At 45.8% G+C, this 18,272-nt stretch overlaps 1 protein-coding gene across 1 annotated transcript; it reads left to right on the top strand.

The window, feature by feature from the left end:
* Positions 1-6,367: 6,367 nt before the first annotated feature.
* On the top strand, positions 6,368-17,399 carry LOC127224110 (glutathione S-transferase theta-1). Its single transcript, XM_051186920.1, has 5 exons — positions 6,368-6,546; positions 7,961-8,048; positions 8,755-8,905; positions 14,655-14,831; positions 17,062-17,399. Exons 1-5 carry the CDS (start codon positions 6,435-6,437, stop codon positions 17,254-17,256), a joined length of 723 nt encoding a protein of 240 aa, XP_051042877.1. The 5' UTR covers positions 6,368-6,434; the 3' UTR covers positions 17,257-17,399.
* The last annotated feature ends 873 nt before the right edge of the window (positions 17,400-18,272 follow it).

Genomic DNA, 18,272 nt, shown 5'->3' with positions numbered 1-18,272 from the left:
TAATCTAACAATGAACAATGACTATCTCCTGATGGGAAGCCCAAGACTCCAGTAGTTAGCCCATGAGTCTCAGTCTTCAATCTATGTTGGAATCCCAAAGAACAGTAAACTAATGTTTCAGCAGCAGCAGGATAGATGTATTTGCCATTGGGAGTGAGGACAGGCATGCAGAGAGCAAAGTTTCCTTCTTCCGTATCCTTTTATGCGGGCTGCCACCAGGGGTGCCCAGATTTAGGGTGGGCCTTCCCACCTCAAATGATCAAAAAACCCTTCCCAGGTGTGCCCAACTATACTTGAATTTCAGTTGATTCTCGGTGTGGTCAAGTCGATGACAAGATCAGCCATCACAGATGGGACTAACACTGATGATTTTGGCACCTACTGACTCCTTATGTCTCCTAAGAACACTTAACTGAATCCTCCTTGCTTTCTGTAACCTCCTGGCACAAGGAGGGCTTCTGGCCTTTCTCCCTGCTGAAGGACTACAGCCTCTGTGCAGCAGAGCTCTGCATCTCTTAGGATGCCAAGAGCCTGTCCTATCATGGTTGGTAAGAAATCATGCCCAGACCATATCTTTAGAATTCATGTAACAATCAGTGAACACTTTTGAACACAACAGAGTCACTAGAGCTCGGGTCTTTGCCTCTGTCATTTGTCCTCTGGGCTAGCTATTTAGAAAGCTCACACCCTGGTCACACCCTCACACATTTGGTGGCATCCGTTCGGAGCCTGCACTTGGCTAGCTGTGTAATCCTGTGGACAGTAGGTGCTAAGTTCACCTGGGGCCTGGGACTCATGTATGAGTCAGCAAAGTTTGGAGCCCTGGTTAAAGCAGTGCTGGGAAAGGGGATCTGCCGGCTTCTCTCAGACAAGACTGGCTTGGCCACTCAGCCTTTTTGCCCTTGGACTTAAGAAGCCAGTTATGCTCAGCCCAATCCTTCTGTGTACTCCGCCCCCATCCTGTGCTCACTGTTCTGCCTCCTCCTGCTGCAAAGTACACTGTCCACATTCAGAGCCATTTGCAGAAAATATATCTCTGACAAAGACAACACTGTTGACCCGTTCTAAGAAGCGCAGTTTAAGTAGTAAGCAGCTGGCCACCCAGCTGTTCAGTGGCTTCTGCATTAGTTGCTTTTCTTGCTTTAGTGGCAAAGGGAAGAGCTTATTTTGTTTCAGTTTGAAGGTGGAGAAAGCATGGCAGCCTGAGAGTATCTCCTGTCAGGAAACAGGAGCAAACCCTTGTGCTCAGCTTTCTCTACCCTTTTATTGCTGCAGTGCAGCCTACTATAGGGTGGATCCTCCCACTTCAATTAACCCAGTTTGGAAACTCCCTTTCAGATTTGCCCAGGAGTTTGTTTGCTGGGTGACTCTAGATCTTGTCAGGCTGACTACTAACCATCACAGTTTCTTATTAAATATTGCAGAACTGCAAAAGGGGAAAAGACCAAGGACCAGAAAGCATCCAAGAGTAAGGGCCAGTAACTGGATCTCCCCCTACACACACTACACAGCTGAATCTCACTGTGTCTTGGCTGGTAGGGGCTTCAGTAGGGGGTGGGAATTCTGGAAGGAAAAGCACGTTCTCTTGAGTTGAACCAGTCTGCCTAGGGGTAGGATTAACCCTTAAAGGAGGAGTCAGGAGCAGGTCTCTGCCCAGGGGTGGATTCCATCTTTCTTTCACCCCCCATACCTGAAGAGGCATCCCTAAAAGAATGTAGGAATTGGGGGAAGGCTCTAACCCATTTTTATCATGAAAATCTAGAGATGTGTTTCCATAGCTGTTCACCAGAAGGGATTAGTGTTTGGGCCCATTGGAGCTTTTATCCTTATACTGTCTGGGCATCGATATTCATTCAGGAGGAGACGAGAGTTCAGAGCTCCCCTTTGGGAGAGTTCAGAGCTCAAGGACATTTTGGGGCCCCTGCTCTGAACTTCCTTTTCTCTCTCTGCCACCTGTTTTCATTGTACCCCTCTGAAGAGGTCACCCCAACCGCCACTTAGGGAGTTTGAATGACAAGCAAATTTGACTGCTTCCCACTGGAGGCAGGGAGGCACCCCTCTCCAGTGTACTTTACTGTGAGTGAGGGTACAGTGAGATCACTCATGGGCAGAAAGAGTGGTTTACTGGGAATCAGGCTGCCTCAGTTTTGTCCCTTTGTGGATGAGTGTGAGAGGGGTCAGAGAGAGTCAAACTGTCAGAAAAGCAAGCAGACTTTACCTGACAGTCAGCAGGGTTGGAGTCTTTGATACTAGCTGTTAGGATTGACCTGGAGATTAGAAGTCCTTTCCCAGTTTCCTTGACCTTTGGGGATGGAGCAAATACGGCTGCTGGTAAACAGAAACCCTGACTTCAGGCTTCTGTTTATCCAGTCAAAGTCCTTCTGTTTAGGACACTGTCATTGGCACTGCTATTGGAGTGGGTGAGGTACTTTGGACCTAACACTTCTCTAGGAGAACCCAAAATCATATCAATAGTTCCATTTGTGTAACAGCCAGGTGTAGGGAGGAAAGGAAGTCTTTGATTGGCATCTGGATGAAGATGTGAGGTGAAGGGAAGCATTGTTAGTATTATGTGTCCTCAGCAGAGAAACTGGAGGAGCCAGATCAGATATTTCCAAAGTGTTTAATTCAAAGTCCTTTAGGATCTCCCAGTGGGCTCCCAAGCATTCAGGCATTGCGGTGGCCTGACCCCTGTCACCTGGCAGGATGTCCCTGCCAGTACTTAGGCGGCACTCTGACCTGCTCAGGGTCCTGTCAACACCTTTAGCTACTTCACTACAGCTATGCCCCATTTAAATGATGTGGCTACCAGCCTCCTTCATTTCTGGCCCTTCTCTCTGTCTCTTGGTGTCTCTCTGCCTCTCTGTGTCTCTGTATCTCTGTATCTCTTTCTTTTCCCATGAGGCCTCTGCACTCTTTCTCTCCTTTCTCTCCCTTCCCCCTCCAATAAAATTCTCCATGTGAGTGCTGTCTGTCTGAATGGTGTGACTCTGTCGCATCATTTTTGAAGTGATAATAGTGTGGTCCTTTGGAGGGTTGGGGAAACACACCACTCATTTTCATCATTGGTTGTACTTTCCTGTTGGGTGTTAGCCTGTCTTTTGCCAATTGTTCCACTTATGTAAAAATAAGCCAAAAGCCTTGCTTGGCTGTGGCTTTGCTTGGAAGGAGGAATTGTTCTCCCCTGTGTTGACCACCCCCTTTGAAAATTGGACACTTGTTAGAGTCTGTTCAGCTGCATCTCCATGGCCTCCCTGAACAAAAGATCAGGTGACTCTCCAGGGACAAAGTGCATTTTGAGGATGAATCATAGTCTCAAGGACCTAGTTGACCGTGGAGAGCAAGAAGCAAAATTTTTCCCTTTAATCCCTCTGACCACATCAGTATTGCCCCCAAATTAGTTACTGAACATCTGGGAGGCTAGTTACACCAGTGTGGTATTTTAACTACTAAGCAAGGGAGCTTATGAGCATACAGATGTATAAAAAGGAAATTAGTCACAATGGTTGTTTTTGTTCCCCCTCCCCCCACAATGTCCCCAATGAAAGCTGTCCAGCTCTTATAGGGAAAGTAAATTCTTCCAGGCGTCTTCCCAAGGAAAGGAACTAACACAGAAGAGGGGAAGCAAGAAAGGCAGCCTGGGGTTTTATCCATGCTAGCCATGCTTGGGGGCACCCCCTTTCAAGTCTATCTCAAGAAAGACACTGGCAAATTGATGGTTCTCTCACTTTCCCCTTGGGTTTGCCCTGGAAAGCAATGACCTTGAGAATTCTCGGGTGAGCCCATAAAGTGATAGTGTCTGTTGGTACAGGAATGGGTTAATTTTCTCTGTCAATTAAATAATTAAAAGCCAGGAAATCAGTGTTACTAGGAATTATGGGTAGTCCCTGCAGAGACATAGCTCCAGTCTCATCAATAAAGTCAAGGACAAAGATCAGACCATTTTAAGGACCATTTTTTTAAAGTTTTATTTTTTTTATTTAAATTTGAAACAAGGTTGTTTTACATGTCAATCCCCTATCACCCCCAGAAAACCCTGGCCCATCTCCTTTCTGCTCCCCAGGGAGGGCGGGGCTTTATGGGGAGTCTTCAAAGTCTGTCATATCATTTGGGGCAGGGCCTAGGCACTCCCCCATGTGTCTAGGCTGAGAAAGTATCTCTCTTTGTGGGATGGGTTCTCAAAGTTTTAAGGACCATTTTTAAGAACTATTTTATTTTCTGTGTATTGGTGTTTTGCCTGTATGTATATGTAGCACTATTAATAAAAACCCAGAGACAGATATTGGGATTCAAGCTGAAGATCAGAAAAGCAAAGCAGCCAAGCCACTAGAGACTTCTTATCTCTAAAAAGGATGGGGCAATCCTGTCCTCAATGTGACCACAGATTGAATACCCACTGAGATCCTGAGCTCCTGTCTTACATACCTCTCTAGTCCTGGGGTTAAAAGCATGCATCACCACCTGCCCAGCTTTTATAGCTGACTAGTGTGATTGCTGGGATTAAAGGTGTGTGCCACCACTGCCAGGCCTGTATGACTGTGGCTAGCTTTGCATTCTGATCTCCAGGGAAGCTCATTAGATCATAAAAAATATCACCCCATGTGTATCTATGTATGTGTGCCTGGTACTCTGAGAGGTCAGATGAGGGCCTGGAGTCCCCTGTGACCTTAGATGCAAGCAGTTGTGAACTGTCATGTGGGTGCTGAGAATTGAACCCAGGTCTGCTTGCTCTTAAATTCTGACCCATCACTTTAGCTCTGAGGATCATTTATTGGCGAGAAAAAAATAAAAAAAAAAATAAAAAAACCATGGCAGGCATGCTATTAGTCTCACAGCTCCCAAAAGGAAGGAGGAGAATGGAGAATAACAAATGCATGGTGCTTGAGACTAGGTGTCATGGAGGTCAGCCACTTGGCAGCAGGGAGCCACAGGGTCAGGAGGGCAACTTCAGACAAGGAGCCCGGAAGAGCCCCGAGTGCTAGCTAGGGAGTTTAAAAGCATACCCCCAAAATCATTACTAATTTCCACTCTCTTTGCATAAATATTCTTTTTTAGCCTTTAAAAATCTCTCTCTCTCTCTTTCTCTCTCTCTCTGTGTGTATGTGTGTGTGTGTGTGTATGAGAGAGAGTGCACATGTGCTCATGTCCATGCTGGTACCTGCAAGAGGCCAGACAACATCAGATCATCTGAAGCTGGAATTTTTGGGAGTTGTGAGCCACCCAGAGTGAGTGCTGGACACTGACCTCTGGTCCTCTGCGGCAGCAACAAACGTTCTCCACAGCTGAGCCATCCTTTCAGCCCAGAGAAATGTTCCTTATGCTATAGAAATGCCATGCTCCTGCTGAAAATTTCACTTGGACTTTTCTTAAGTTAATGGGAAACACCAATACCATTGGCCCAGATGGGAGACAGGCTCTGCATAGGAGGAGCAGAGGGGTGGGAGAGGTGTGAGGGATGGGGATGGTGTCTTTTAATGATAAGGTGCAGACCAAAGGCTTATGGCTCACCAGGTGAGTTCAGAATGCTGGGCTTTGAAGGGCTCTTAACCTATTAATCATTTTAAAGATGGAGAGATTGAAGCTGAAAGGAAGACATGTTAATGATACTCCTAAATTCATTTGCTGGAAATAGTATTAAGAGGTGGGGCCTATGGGGAAGGGATTAAATGTGGAGATTCCTATATCTTTCATGAAAGGGGTCTGTATGGTCCTTCCGCTATGTGCAGGTACAGTAAAGAGTTGCCCACCTTAAAGCAGAGAGCTAGCTATCACTAGACACGGGGCTGCAGGAGCATTAACCTTGGTCTACCAGTACATTCATGTTCAAAAACCGACATCTAAGGCGCTCTGCTATCACAGTCCAAAGGCGGCTAAGATGGAAAACCTAACTCTCTCGGGAGCAGGAAGGCCAACCTTGTCAGTGCTGCCATTTGAATATCACCAGGGACCACAGCAAGCTGAGCACAGTCAGAACCTTTGCTGCTTGCTGGCATCCATATCTCTAGTTTGTAGGCCCAGGAGGAACCTGCTGGAGGTAGACTTTTTGTGTCTATCAAGCAATACCTTTGTTTTCCCATATGAGAAACAGGGACGATGGGAAATTATAACACACTAGACAGGTCAAGGATGCCTTTGAAGACATTTTGCCATCAAATAAACCAGTCAGAGAAAGACTAGGAGCCAGGCCCTTTGCACCTCCTATGCCCACTCAGGGGAGGCCAGGAGTCTTTTCTGTCTCACCCTGTGCTAGTCTCCCAGTGCCTGTCTCTTGGAACACAGGTTCAGGTTCGCTCCCCTTTAGAAAGAAGAGCCAGGCTCCGGGATCCGCCCAGTGGAGGCGTGGCCATACTTTACCTAGGTGCCAATTCAGACAGGGTCTGGGTTCCTTTTTCAGAGTCTAGTCAGTTATAGAATTGGTTCCCGCTACCTGTGCCATGGTCTTGGAACTCTACCTGGACCTGCTGTCCCAGCCCTGTCGCGCCATTTATATCTTCGCCAAGAAAAACGGCATCCCGTTCCAGATGCATACGGTGGAGCTGCGCAAGGGTGGGCAGGGCCTGGGCTTTGTCTAGCTGAGAGATGGGAGGCAGGCGAAGTTTACCGGAGATTGTGTACCCTCCCGTCCCCTTCCTAGGCTTTTCTGGTTAGAGACCAAGTGAGAAAAGAGCATCTAGGGAGATCCATGGTTCAGGACTCCTCAAACTCTGCTGTCCAGTGGACCTATTGACCGGGTTGGGGGCGGGGAGGTCTCCAGAGAAGCGGGGCGGGGAAAGGGCTAGGAGAATAAATGTGGAGATCAGGATAGCCTTTCATTTTCTCCAGGGCTGAGATCGGCCTTTCCAACTGACTCTCTTCTCCACCCTGGTCTGTTGGAGTCCCTTTTGTTCTTTCTTTTCCAGCCTTCCTCCTTTACTTCCTTCATTTCTCTCTCCCCCCCTCTCTTTCCCTGTCTCCCTCCCTCTCTCTTTCATTTCCTCTCTCTCCCTCCCTCTCCCCCCCTCTTCCCCCTTTCTCTCACTACCCCTCTCCCTCCCTCTTTCCCCCTCTCTCTGTCTCCAGGGTTTTCTCTGTATTGTTGTGCAGCCTGTCCTGAAACTCCCTCTGTAGACCAGGCTGGCCTCGAACTCACAGAGCTCCTCCTGCCTCTGCCTCCCAGATGCTGGGATTAAAGGCATGCGCCACCAATGCCCACCTCCTCTCTGCCTCTCTTGTTTATACTGGGGAGAGAGGCTGTGTGTGGGGTTTGCTGGAGCCTCCTCCCTTGCTGGCTGCTGAGGGAGCCCCTGCCCCCTAGCAAGACAGGGTTGCAGAATGAAGGAAGGTGTTGCTTAAGGAGCCCTCATACTTAAGGTGAATGAAGGTGTTGCTTAAGATCGTCCCCATTCTGTCTCACTGCTAGTCTTTCTGTCTGAAACTTCCCCTCTTTAGGGTCACCTCTGGGGCAGTGCACTTAACCCCCACAGGTGCTGCCCCTGTAGAGTCTGATGTAGGGTGTTGTGGGGAGGGGGACAGACAAAGGGATGTTCAAGTTGGCTGTGCAGAGGGAGAAAGATTTCCACCAGGAGAAGAGGGTGACAGCCCCCCATCTGATCCAGAGCAGTGGGAACCACTGATCTATGTTGGGCCCAGCAGGAGCAGCTAGGAGACAATCTTAAAAACACTTATCTGGAAAAACAAGGTTAATTCAAGAGGAGACCAGAGTTCCAAGGGACGTTGGGAGCACTTTCCAGAGCTGCCAGTGGGACATGAGGACCTGTCAATAGAGTGTGAAGTCTGTTTTGTATCAAGGGCAAGGAGCAGCTTCCTCCCTTCTCACAGCAGCTCTGCCTGCACTTCCTGTCTAGGGGATAGCCTAGTTCCAAGAACCATGAATTTAGTGTTTGGCATCCTAGGACCTTGGCCCAACCTATCAGAGCCCCAGGGTCCTACACTCATCCTTCTCATGCTGGACTATCTGCAGGTGAGCACCTCAGCGATGCGTTTGCCCAGGTGAATCCCATGAAGAAGGTACCAGCCATGAAGGACAATGACTTCACCTTGAGCGAGAGGTAATGGAGCCCTGCGGGCTTTCACCAAGCCTTCCTGGAATCAGCCTGTGGTAGCCTGCATGCCATAAACATCTTCTTTGCTACTTGACTTGTCTGAGAGAGACTCTCAGTAGTCTGTATTGTTTACTTTGGGAGGGAGGGGCCTAGTTAATCCACTCAGTTTCAGGGACTTCCTTTAAGGGGCGTCCGTACAGGACAGAGTGTCTTGAACATGGGAGAAACTGTTACACAATATGTGTTACACCCACTCTTCTAGGTAATTGTAGCCCAATACCAAGGTGCTCCAATTCCTGACTGAAATTTTCATATGACCACAAACAACCTATCTTCAGTGTCCTCTAGAGTCCGTCTCCATAGTAGTTGGCTATTGTGATATGGGTGTTGGGTTCACACAGGCTCATGGAAAGAAGACTCAGAAAGATCAGAAAAGGTAGGAGCTGGAAAGAAGGCTCTGTGGTTAAAAGCATTGGCTGCTCTTCCAGAAGTCCTGAGTTCAGTTCCTAGCAAATGAGATGGCTGCTCACAACCATCTGTAATGAGATCTGGTGCCCTCTCTGGCATGTAGGTATACATGTAGACAGAGTACCCATATACATAAAATACATTTTTAAAAAAATCTTTAAAAAAGAAAAGGTTCTAGAAGGTACTGGGCATGCAGTCAGCCCAGTGGTGTTTGACTAACTACCTTGCTCCTCTGCTCTCACAGTGTGGCCATCTTGCTCTACTTAATGCACAAATATAAGGTTCCTGACCACTGGTACCCCCAAGAGCTGCAGGCCCGTGCTCGTGTTGATGAGTACCTGGCATGGCAGCATACAACCCTTCGGAGAAGCTGCCTCCGGGCCCTGTGGCATAAGGTGAGATTGGAAATGAGGGGAAGGAGGAGAGTAAAAATGTCACCCCAAAGAGACTCAGGTCATAACAAATTATTTTCAGTTTGGTATTTTTCCAATGTCTTGCCTTTAGTTTCACTAATCCTATTATGCTCAGGATGTTATTTAATACCATCTTTATTCGAGACATGTGTTTTTTATTCATAGAAATACCTACCATTTCGTTGTTTTTGTAGAGTTGCATTTCTCAGTCCAAGTTTACCAACTGTTCACCTACTTTGCTTATCTTCTACTTGAAAAATTTGAATATGTTTGTTGCTGCTACTTAATCTTTTTGTTGTATATATTGTCCTGGGAGCCACCTGGTACATATGGAAGTCAGAGGACAGCTTTGGGAAATCAGTCCTCACCTTCCATCTTGGTGAGGCAGACTGTCCTTTGTCTCTGCTTCTGTGCTGAGTACTCCAGGTTATCTGATCTCTGACCTTTGAGCTTCTGTCGTGGGCAGTTTTCCTGTCTCTGCCTTCCCTCTCACTGTTGGAAAGTTGGGGTCCCACCACACATGCCTTTTTAGGTGGGTTCTGGGGATTGAACTGAGGTGGTCAGGGTTGTCAGGCTTGCCCAGCTAGGACTTTTACCTTCTGAGCCATCTCCCAGCCCTATTACCTATTACCATTAAATGGCCTCTTCAGTTGGCTGGTAATGTAGCTTAGTGGTAGAGCACTTGTAACAAGCATGATGTCTTAGGTTCAAGTCTCAGCATCTGGAGTGTGTGAGTATGGGGGTAAGTGAGCATGTGTGCATGTGTGAGTAAGTGTGTGTGTGTGTGTGTGTGTGTGTGTGTCCTTTGTCAGTACATTTCAGCACTCAGGTCCTCTGTGGGTCTTTTTCTACTGTTTGTTTTTTCTGTTCTTGATCATGGGTCACATTTTCCTCCCGCCTCATGTTACTATACCATGACATATATTGCATGCCAGCATAACTGAAAATAATATAAAGGAATAATCTTCTTCTTCTCCTCCTCCTCCCTTTTCTTTTGTTTTTTCTAGACAAGGTTTCTCTGCATTGTTTTGGAGCCTGTCTTGGAACTTGCTCTGTAGACAAGGCTGGCCTCAAATTCACAGAGATCCACCTGCCTCTACCTCTCAAGTGCTGGGATTAAAGGCGTGTGTCACCAACCCCTGACAAGGAATAATTTTTTACAAATGTCAAATAACACCTATATCTTGAAGGTAGGATTGGGTTACCGACTGGTAGGTCTTTGGAATCTAAGCACTGAAGGTAGACTGGTGATGATTCAGGGGGCATGGAAAGAAGGGATGAGGACATAAAAGGGCTCAGACATCATCAAGTTCTCCTTTTCAGTTCTGGTATTTTCCACTGTCTTATCTTTGACTTCACTGATTCTTTGTGTCTAGGTTATTGTTAAGCTTATTTATAATCCTTTTTTGAGACATGTGCTTTTTCGCTTTTAGGAATTTCAAGTATTTAACCACAAAATCTTTCTGAGGGCATCCTCAACAGATATCCTTGTGAGAGTTCTATAGGGAGCCAGGTGAGGAAAGTTAGGGCACCCTGCTAAAAATGGGGAGTTGGTGTTTAATGGATACAAGAAGGAGATGAATGGCAGTGATGGTTACACAGCAATTCGGACAGACTTAGCTTTGTACACTGAACTGTATACTTTGAGGTACCATCCTGTGAAACATGGAGTTGCTGATCTCAAAGTCAAACAAACTGAAGTTGCCAGAGGCTGTGAAGAAGGAGTCTTCATGAGCTGGGTATAGTGGTAGAAGCCTGTAATCCCGATGTTCAGGACTGAGACAGGAGGATAACTGTGAGCCTGAAGTCAGTCTGTGCCCCAGATAACTCTCCATCATCATCAATATCATCCTGTTCTCCTCTTCCCTCTCCCTCTCCTCCCCTTCCTCCCTTTCCTTATCTCTCTTTCCTTATCCATATGCTCATACTGAGCTAAATTATCCTCAGTGCTTAGCTTTTGGAAATGGGTTTTTACTATGAACTCTGTGTAGCCCAGGCTATTCGGGAAAATGTGACCCATGATCACTAGCAGAAAAGCAAGAGTCTTGCTTCCCAGGTGCAGGGACTGCATCTCAACCCTGCCTGGTATCACATCATCCTCTCTTGTAACTTCCTTAAGGCTGCAGACCTCTTTCTTCTTCCCTTAGAGGAGATAAGATGCCAGATGTTACACCTTTAATGGACCACTTTTGATTCTCTGCAGGATTGACAAGAAACCTGTGTAGATCAATCTTGTGCCAGGTACAGGGTGGCCCATGCATTTTCAGACTGTGAAGCAACCTTTTAGCTTTAGTGATCCGAGCCTGAGAGGCAGCGCCTGTTTCCCCCTCCACCTGACAAGTTAAAGGGAAAATTGCTAACCTCTACACCGTAAGTATGTACATATTTGGAGTTGTTTGTGGTTTGGAAAAGTTACAGAAGGAAAGTGATCCCCTTACTTCAGTGGAGACAAATAATAACAGTGACAAACTGAATGGCCTTGGTGCAAAAGTTTTGTTAGATGTTACAATGGTTAATCTTAGTTGTCCACCTGATAGGATCTAGAATTGTCTGAGAGAGGAACATCTAGGAACATGTAGGGGGGATTATCTTGACTAGGTCAGTTGAGATGAGAAGATGCCCCACCATGACTAAGATTGCATTTAAAAAGAGAAAATGGAGCCTGAAGTAATAGCTCAGTGGTTAAGAGCACTGGCTGTTCTTCCAGAGGCCTCAAGTTAGGTTCCCAGCAACCACATGACTGTTGTGAGTTTGAGGGACTTCCTCTTGTGCCCTCTGTGGGCACAATACATATATGGTGCCCAGACATAGATGTAGACAAAGCTACCCACATGCATAAAATTCCCCCAAAAATGTAAAGAGGGGGAGAAAGAATATGAGCCAAGCACATTCATCACTCTTTGTGTGGATGCAATGTGACTGTCTCCCTCAAGGTCCTGCTGCCATGACTTCCCCATCATGACAGCTGTATCCAGGAACTGTGTGAACCTGGCTTCCTTAAGTTCCTTTTCAGAGAATGTTCTATCATGACACCAAGAAAAACCAGACAGGTGCCATTTAGCTGCCCATGGCTTTGGCTATTGAGTGTCCTGGACCAGTCATTCTTCAGTGACAGTTCTAAGTGGGAGGTGGCCAGAAGATGGGAAAGTAAAGAAGATAGATAGGAAATTGGGGCTCACAAGGTCCTGCAAAAGCTATCTCTTATGCCAAGTTAGCTTATTAAGGAATACAGCATCTTCTATACTACTTCTAGGGAAGACACAGAACAGAATGTCATTCAATGGGACAAGGTCAGCAGAAGGCTAATCAAGTAATGTTGCACAAAGGAACACAGGGTATCTCAAAAGCATTGTAGACCAAGCACATAGCAGTCTTGGGACTGATAACTACAGTCTCTTTGTGGGGAAAAGCCAAGATTCCAGAGACTGAAACCTTAGCTCTTTCAAGGTCTTGTCTTCAGCCACAAACTGGCCTTGCCAGGTCTGCTTCTGGGCAAGATGCAAAACTAGGTCCCCTTTGTCCTTTCATCAAAGCCTCTGAGAAAGCCTTGGATCAATCAGTTCAGCCTTCAACAATTGAGATTTTGGATTGTTTGAAATTAGACACCATAGAGGCTAGAGAAAACCGCTTTGCCAGTAATATTGTGAGTGTACTCTCCTTTTAGACCCGGTGATCAAGACCTTGTCATGGTCCAGTTGGAGATACGCTCCGAAGATGATTTTAGCTGAGTTCATCCATGGTACATGCCACTTGAAAGGTGGAGGTGGGAAGACTGTGGATATAGCCTAGGCTATGTAGTATGACCCTCTCTGGAAAAGGGAGGAGAATCTCAGGAAAATTACTAAAGGTGCAAAAAATTGGGTGTAGTGAGATATTCACCTTGTCTGCACCTGTGGCATAGACCACGCCCATTGGGGTTAGAGACAAGGCCAGATGTTACCTGGGGGAACTAAGTCTGAGGAGGGGGCTCAGAGAGCTCTCTTGCTTGCAGCAGGGGGACAGGAGTACATCCAGAGGCATCCTTGGGACCAGGAACCTGCTGGTGTTCATCTGACTATGTTGTGAGTTATTTCTCTCTGAATAAACATCTATTTGGCCTATTTGTTTCTCCTGATTCTTATTAAACATCAATAATTGGAAATCAGGAGCTGAAAATAAGTTATTTTCCAGTGGTAAAAAGGGGCCCTGGTTGGAGCTGGATGTGGTGGTGCACACCTGACCAAGCACTTGGAAGGCAGAGGTAGAGGTGAACACTGAAAGTACTAGAGTTCAAGGGTCACACTCAGCTAGATACATAGTCTGGACTACATGAGGCTCTGCCTCAAAATAAAAAACAAAGCCAAACCTCTGGTTTGCATCAGATAAAATATGTTCCACAAGACCTCATGAAATTCCAGCCGTTAGCTATTGTGTATAGGGGAAAACCAATTTTATGGAATAGTATTAGTGGAGCAATATCAATAAGGCTACTAAAATTTCTTATCTAGCCAGTTCCATGTGATGGTAAAGGCTATTGAACAGTTTGGTCTTTTCCTTTTTTTAATTGAGAATTTTATTCATGTACACAATGTGTTTGGATCAAATCCATTCCCATTTCTTCCTCTTCAATTCCTCCCCTGTCCATCCCCAACAGTTCCTACCAAATTCATGTGCTTTTTTATTTGTTCTTTGTTAGGCCCACTGAGTCCCCTTAGTGCATGGATGTGGGACCATTTCCTGGCTCCACTTTTCAAGGATGTTGGCCATTTGTAGTTCTCCTTTGGAGGATTGTATATTCAGTTCACTTACCCATTTATAGGTTGTTTTTTTTTTTTTTTTGGTGTTTCATTGGCAGTTTGTTATATAATATTTTAGAATCTAGATGGTCTGTGCCTATATCTTGAAGTGTTTTACTTAACAATTTGTTTCTTCTCTTCGGCCAGTTTCAATATCTTACATCAATGCCTTTGGTCCCCGTTGAATTTATTTTTGTACAGGGTGGAGACATGGCTCTCGTCTCATCCTTTGACAAATGGATATCTACTTTTCTTAGCACTGTTTGTTATGTCTTTTACTCCCATGTGTGTTTTCAGCCCTTTCCTTAAGAATTAGGCAGCTGTAGCTGTGCATGTTTCTTTCTGGGAACTCCATTTTATTACACTGACGTGTCTAACTGCTTTTGTGCCAGCCCCATGCTATTTTGTTGCTGTAGCTCTGTAGGTTAGTTTGAGACCAGGCATTGTGTGGCCTCCTGTATCACTCTTCTGCTTAGGATTGCTTTAGTTAGGAGCTTTTGTGCTTCCATGTGAACTTTTGTTTACGTTGTCCCTTGGTTGTATGAAGAGACTGTCTGAGTGGCTGACCTATGCTATTCATGTTGTTAAAGTATGTGATATTTGTGAGACAAAGTAACCACTTGATATTCTCAACAATGGGTGATGTAGGACCGTGGTTTCTAACCTAGATTCTTTCCTTGAAAATAATTAGTTCTATTTATTTTTCATATCCCCATTTCAGTCATTCATTAAAAAACATCATCCTCTCTGAGGCCCAGACAACCAGAGATGCTGGAAGCAGGATTATTTATTTGTAAACAAAAATGTCACTTGGGTCACATTTCCCTGCAGGTCTGGGCTGGCCATAATGGAAGAGGCATAGAACCAAAAGGCAGCTCCCAAATTGGGAGACATGCCTTTTTACCTCCAAGGACCAGCTGTCTCCAGTTCATTTTTTTTGCCTACCTACCGACCAGGTGATGCTCCCTGTTTTCCTGGGCGAGCAAGTACCTTCTGAGATGCTGGCAACCACATTGGCAGAATTGGATATGAACCTACAGGTGCTTGAGGACAAGTTTCTCCAGGACAAGGCCTTCCTTGTTGGGTCCCACATCTCCCTGGCTGACTTGGTTGCCATCACAGAGGTGATGCATGTGAGTGCTCTAAAAACATCGGACCTATAAGATACAGGGAGTCCTGGCTGGCTACAGAAGCCCCAGTTTTGCTAACCCCCACTAGTTATATAGATCTGTTCATATGTGTGGAGATTCCTTCCAGATTTATAATGTTTGTCCTTGGCTTCTCTAGTTTGCTTCTCTGTTGCTGTGTGAAACGCTAACCCAAAAACAACTTGAGGAGGAAAGGGTTCATTTGGTTTACAGATTACATTGCATCACAGAGGGAAGCCAAGGCAGACACTCAAGGCAGGAGCTTGAAGAGAAGTCATGGAGGAGTGCTGCTTACTAGCTTGTACCCCCTGGTTTGCTCAACTACCTTTCTTACACAGCTCAAAGCCACCCAGGATGGCACCACGCACTGTGTACTGAGCCCTCCTACATCAATTAGCAATCAAGAAAACACCCCACAGACACCCCCAGTCTGATGGAGACAATTCCTCAATGGGTATATCCGGGTTTGTGTCAAGGGGGAAAAATTAACTAGCACAGTGTACTTGTCTGCCTGACACACAAGCATCACTGTTAAACTATCATCTTCCAATTCTTTGTCCCCAAGATCTCATTATTACAAAGTATTACAAAGCACAGTACAATTTTAAATGTCTTATAGTCTTTTTTTTTTTTTTAAGCCCAAATGGTTTAAAAAGCACAAGTTCTCTTTAAAAATCCAGTCTGGGCACTAGGTGGTGGTGGCTCATGCCTTTAATCACAGCACTCGGGAGGCAGAGATAGACCCATCTCTGTGAGTTCCAGGCCAGCCTAGTCTACAGAGTAAGTTCCAGGTCAGCCAGGGCTACACAGAGAAACCCTGTCTCAAAAAACCAAACAGCAACAGCAACAAAAACTTGCAGTCTCTTAACTGTGGGTTTCTGTAAAATCCAAAAATACATAATTTATTGTCCCACAAGGGAATTTGTTTCACAGGGGAAGAATAAGGGCATAGTTACAATCAGACAAATGCAAAACCAAAATCCTATAGTGTGAACAGTGACTCATTTCTGATCTACTGGGATCCAAAGGGCTTGGGTAGCTGTAGTTCTCCTACTCTGCCATCTATAACATATAGCTTGTCTTGTTGGCTCAGGTTGGATTCACGTCATATCTGCCACTGTCCTTGGTGGTCACCTTACAGTCCTGGCATATCCAGTAGCCTGGAGTTTCCTCTAAAACTGAGTCTGCAACTTCAGCAATGGCATCTCCTGGCTTCATACAATGTCAAACTTTAGTTGCTCTCCATGACTCCCTCATGCCTTCAAGTCCAGTACCATGTGGGATACACACTATTTGCCAAATTCTGCTGCCAGCTTGATATGCATCCTTGGCTCACAACTGGTCCACAGTGTGCTGACCACGGGGAAAGTACTTCCCAGATGTCGCCTCAGTGATTCTGGTCTTGTTACCTACAGCTGAGTTTTCAGCCCTAGCTAACCAGCATCCCTTGTCCCAATGTTTAATTCCATGGATTATCAACATGTCATACTAGTGGTCCTGCTGGAGTATTTAAGGAAGGGACTCTCAAACTTCCCTATGAAACCTTATAGGCCAGGTCTCCACCATCTGTATTTCTTTTAACATTTGTTCCTTTGAAACTGTCATAGAACATCTCGTTCATCTCTGACTACTCAATGACTTTTCTGGCCCAAAGTTCCAAATGCTTCCCTAACTTCCCAACCCCCCCCCAAAAAAAAAAAAAAAAAAAACATGGTCAGGTCCATTACAGCAACAGTCCACTTCTGGCACCAATTTTTATTCTGGTTTGCTCTTCTGTTGCTGTGATAACTGTCATGACCAAAAAACAAAACAAAACAAAAAAACAAAACTACTTGGGTAAGAAAATTTATTTTAGTTTATAGGTTATAGTCCATCAGCAAGGGAAAAGCAGGGTAGGTGCCCAAGTAAAGATCTCAGAAGCAGAAACTAAAGCAGAGAGACCACAGAGGTCACCCTGGCTTGCTCCTAGGCTCACACTCAACTATCTTCCTTACGCAGCCCAAGCCTACCTTTTCAGGGGTGACACCATCCACAGTGGACAGGCCCTCTCACATAAGGCAACAATCAAGAAAATGCCACACAGACATTCCTTCCTACAAGCCAATCTGATGGAGACAATTCCTCAGTTGAGTTCTCTCTTTTCCATGTATGTCAAGTTAACAACCAAAATTAGCCAAAAACTCACCCACCCCCATTCTGTTCCTTCTTGATATAGCCCGTCGGTGGTGGCTGCCCAGTCTTTGAAGGGCGCCCCAAGCTGGCTGCGTGGTACCATCGGGTGGAGGCAGCAGTGGGAAAGGATCTCTTCCGGGAGGCCCATGAGGTCATCCTGAATGCTAAGGACTCTCCACCTGCCAACCTCATCATAAAGCAGAAGCTGATGCCTGGAGTGCTGGCCATGATCCAGTGAATTCAGAAGCTTTGTCCCTGCACTTCCCATGGCAGTTCACAAAGTACTTTCCTTTCACTAGTGTTGCATCCTAGCCTCACAGCATAATAATTCTTAGACCACAATCCATCTTCACCCTTTTTCTGGGATAGCCACACATGACCACAACTATAATTACTACCTTTCACTTTTGAATTTGGATAATAAACCTGGGCTCATTTTGAGCCTTAGCTTCTGTGTGTTTTTATTTGATCTTCCTCTATTCTAGCCCAATTATCTTTCCAAAAGACATCTCCATTTCCCAGGCTTTGAGGGTCATTCCCCCCCCCCCAAGGTTGCCAAGAATGACATCACAGATAGGCATGGTAACTCAAGCCGGTAATCCAGCACTTAGAAGGATGAAGCAAGAGTATTACCGAGAGTTCAAGGCTAGCCTGAGCTACACATTGAGACCCATTCCAGCTTGGGATACAGTGTGAGACTGTATCTCAACAATAAAACAGAACAACAACACAAACAAACAGAGCAAGCTAAACCACAAATACCTTACAGACTTCTGGTTCTTAGAGAATGGGATCAGCAGGTGTCTCAGCTGCAGGCATGGAAATCCATCACTTAGCCAGGTCAGCTCTTGGACATGGCCCCTTCGTAGGATCACCAACCCTTCCTGACCTACAGAATTGGTCTGTTATGCCCAGTCCACAAAACCCCCAGAGAGACCTCCACTTGGAGCCAAATCACTGAATGCAAGCACAAGGTGTCTTTATTGAGTTCAAGCCTAAGCAGGGACCTCGTTCCACAGACTGACACAGCAGCTGCAGAAGGTGCCCAGCCTCACAAGCAAGGGGTTTATAAAGACAAAACCACAGGATAGGGTGAGGGGTATGGGTTCAAAGCTGATTGGCTGGGATGTCTAGAGGAACTTGGGGTGTTTCCATAGATTTATCTCTGGCACTATATGTGCTCTCTCGCACCACACATGCCCATAAATGTTGTTGTCACAACTCTGTTAATTGGGTAAACTGGGGTCAGGGCCC

The sequence above is a fragment of the Phodopus roborovskii genome, unplaced genomic scaffold, assembly GCF_943737965.1.
Source record: "Phodopus roborovskii unplaced genomic scaffold, PHOROB, whole genome shotgun sequence".
In the NCBI taxonomy this organism is placed as follows: domain Eukaryota; kingdom Metazoa; phylum Chordata; class Mammalia; order Rodentia; family Cricetidae; genus Phodopus; species Phodopus roborovskii.
The sequence above is the reverse complement of the archived record's forward strand: the minus strand, read 5'-3'. Positions and strand labels throughout refer to the sequence as shown.

What these genes read in the sequence shown, in the direction of transcription:
- LOC127224110 (XM_051186920.1), top strand. Translation starts at nt 6,435, where the DNA reads ATGGTCTTGGAACTCTACCTGGACCTGCTGTCCCAGCCCTGTCGCGCC. An exon ending in GACTTCACCTTGAGCGAGAG is followed by an intron (nt 8,049 to 8,754) that starts GTAATGGAGCCC and finishes CTGCTCTCACAG; the next exon opens with TGTGGCCATCTTGCTCTACT. An exon ending in CCATCACAGAGGTGATGCAT is followed by an intron (nt 14,832 to 17,061) that starts GTGAGTGCTCTA and finishes TTCTTGATATAG; the next exon opens with CCCGTCGGTGGTGGCTGCCC.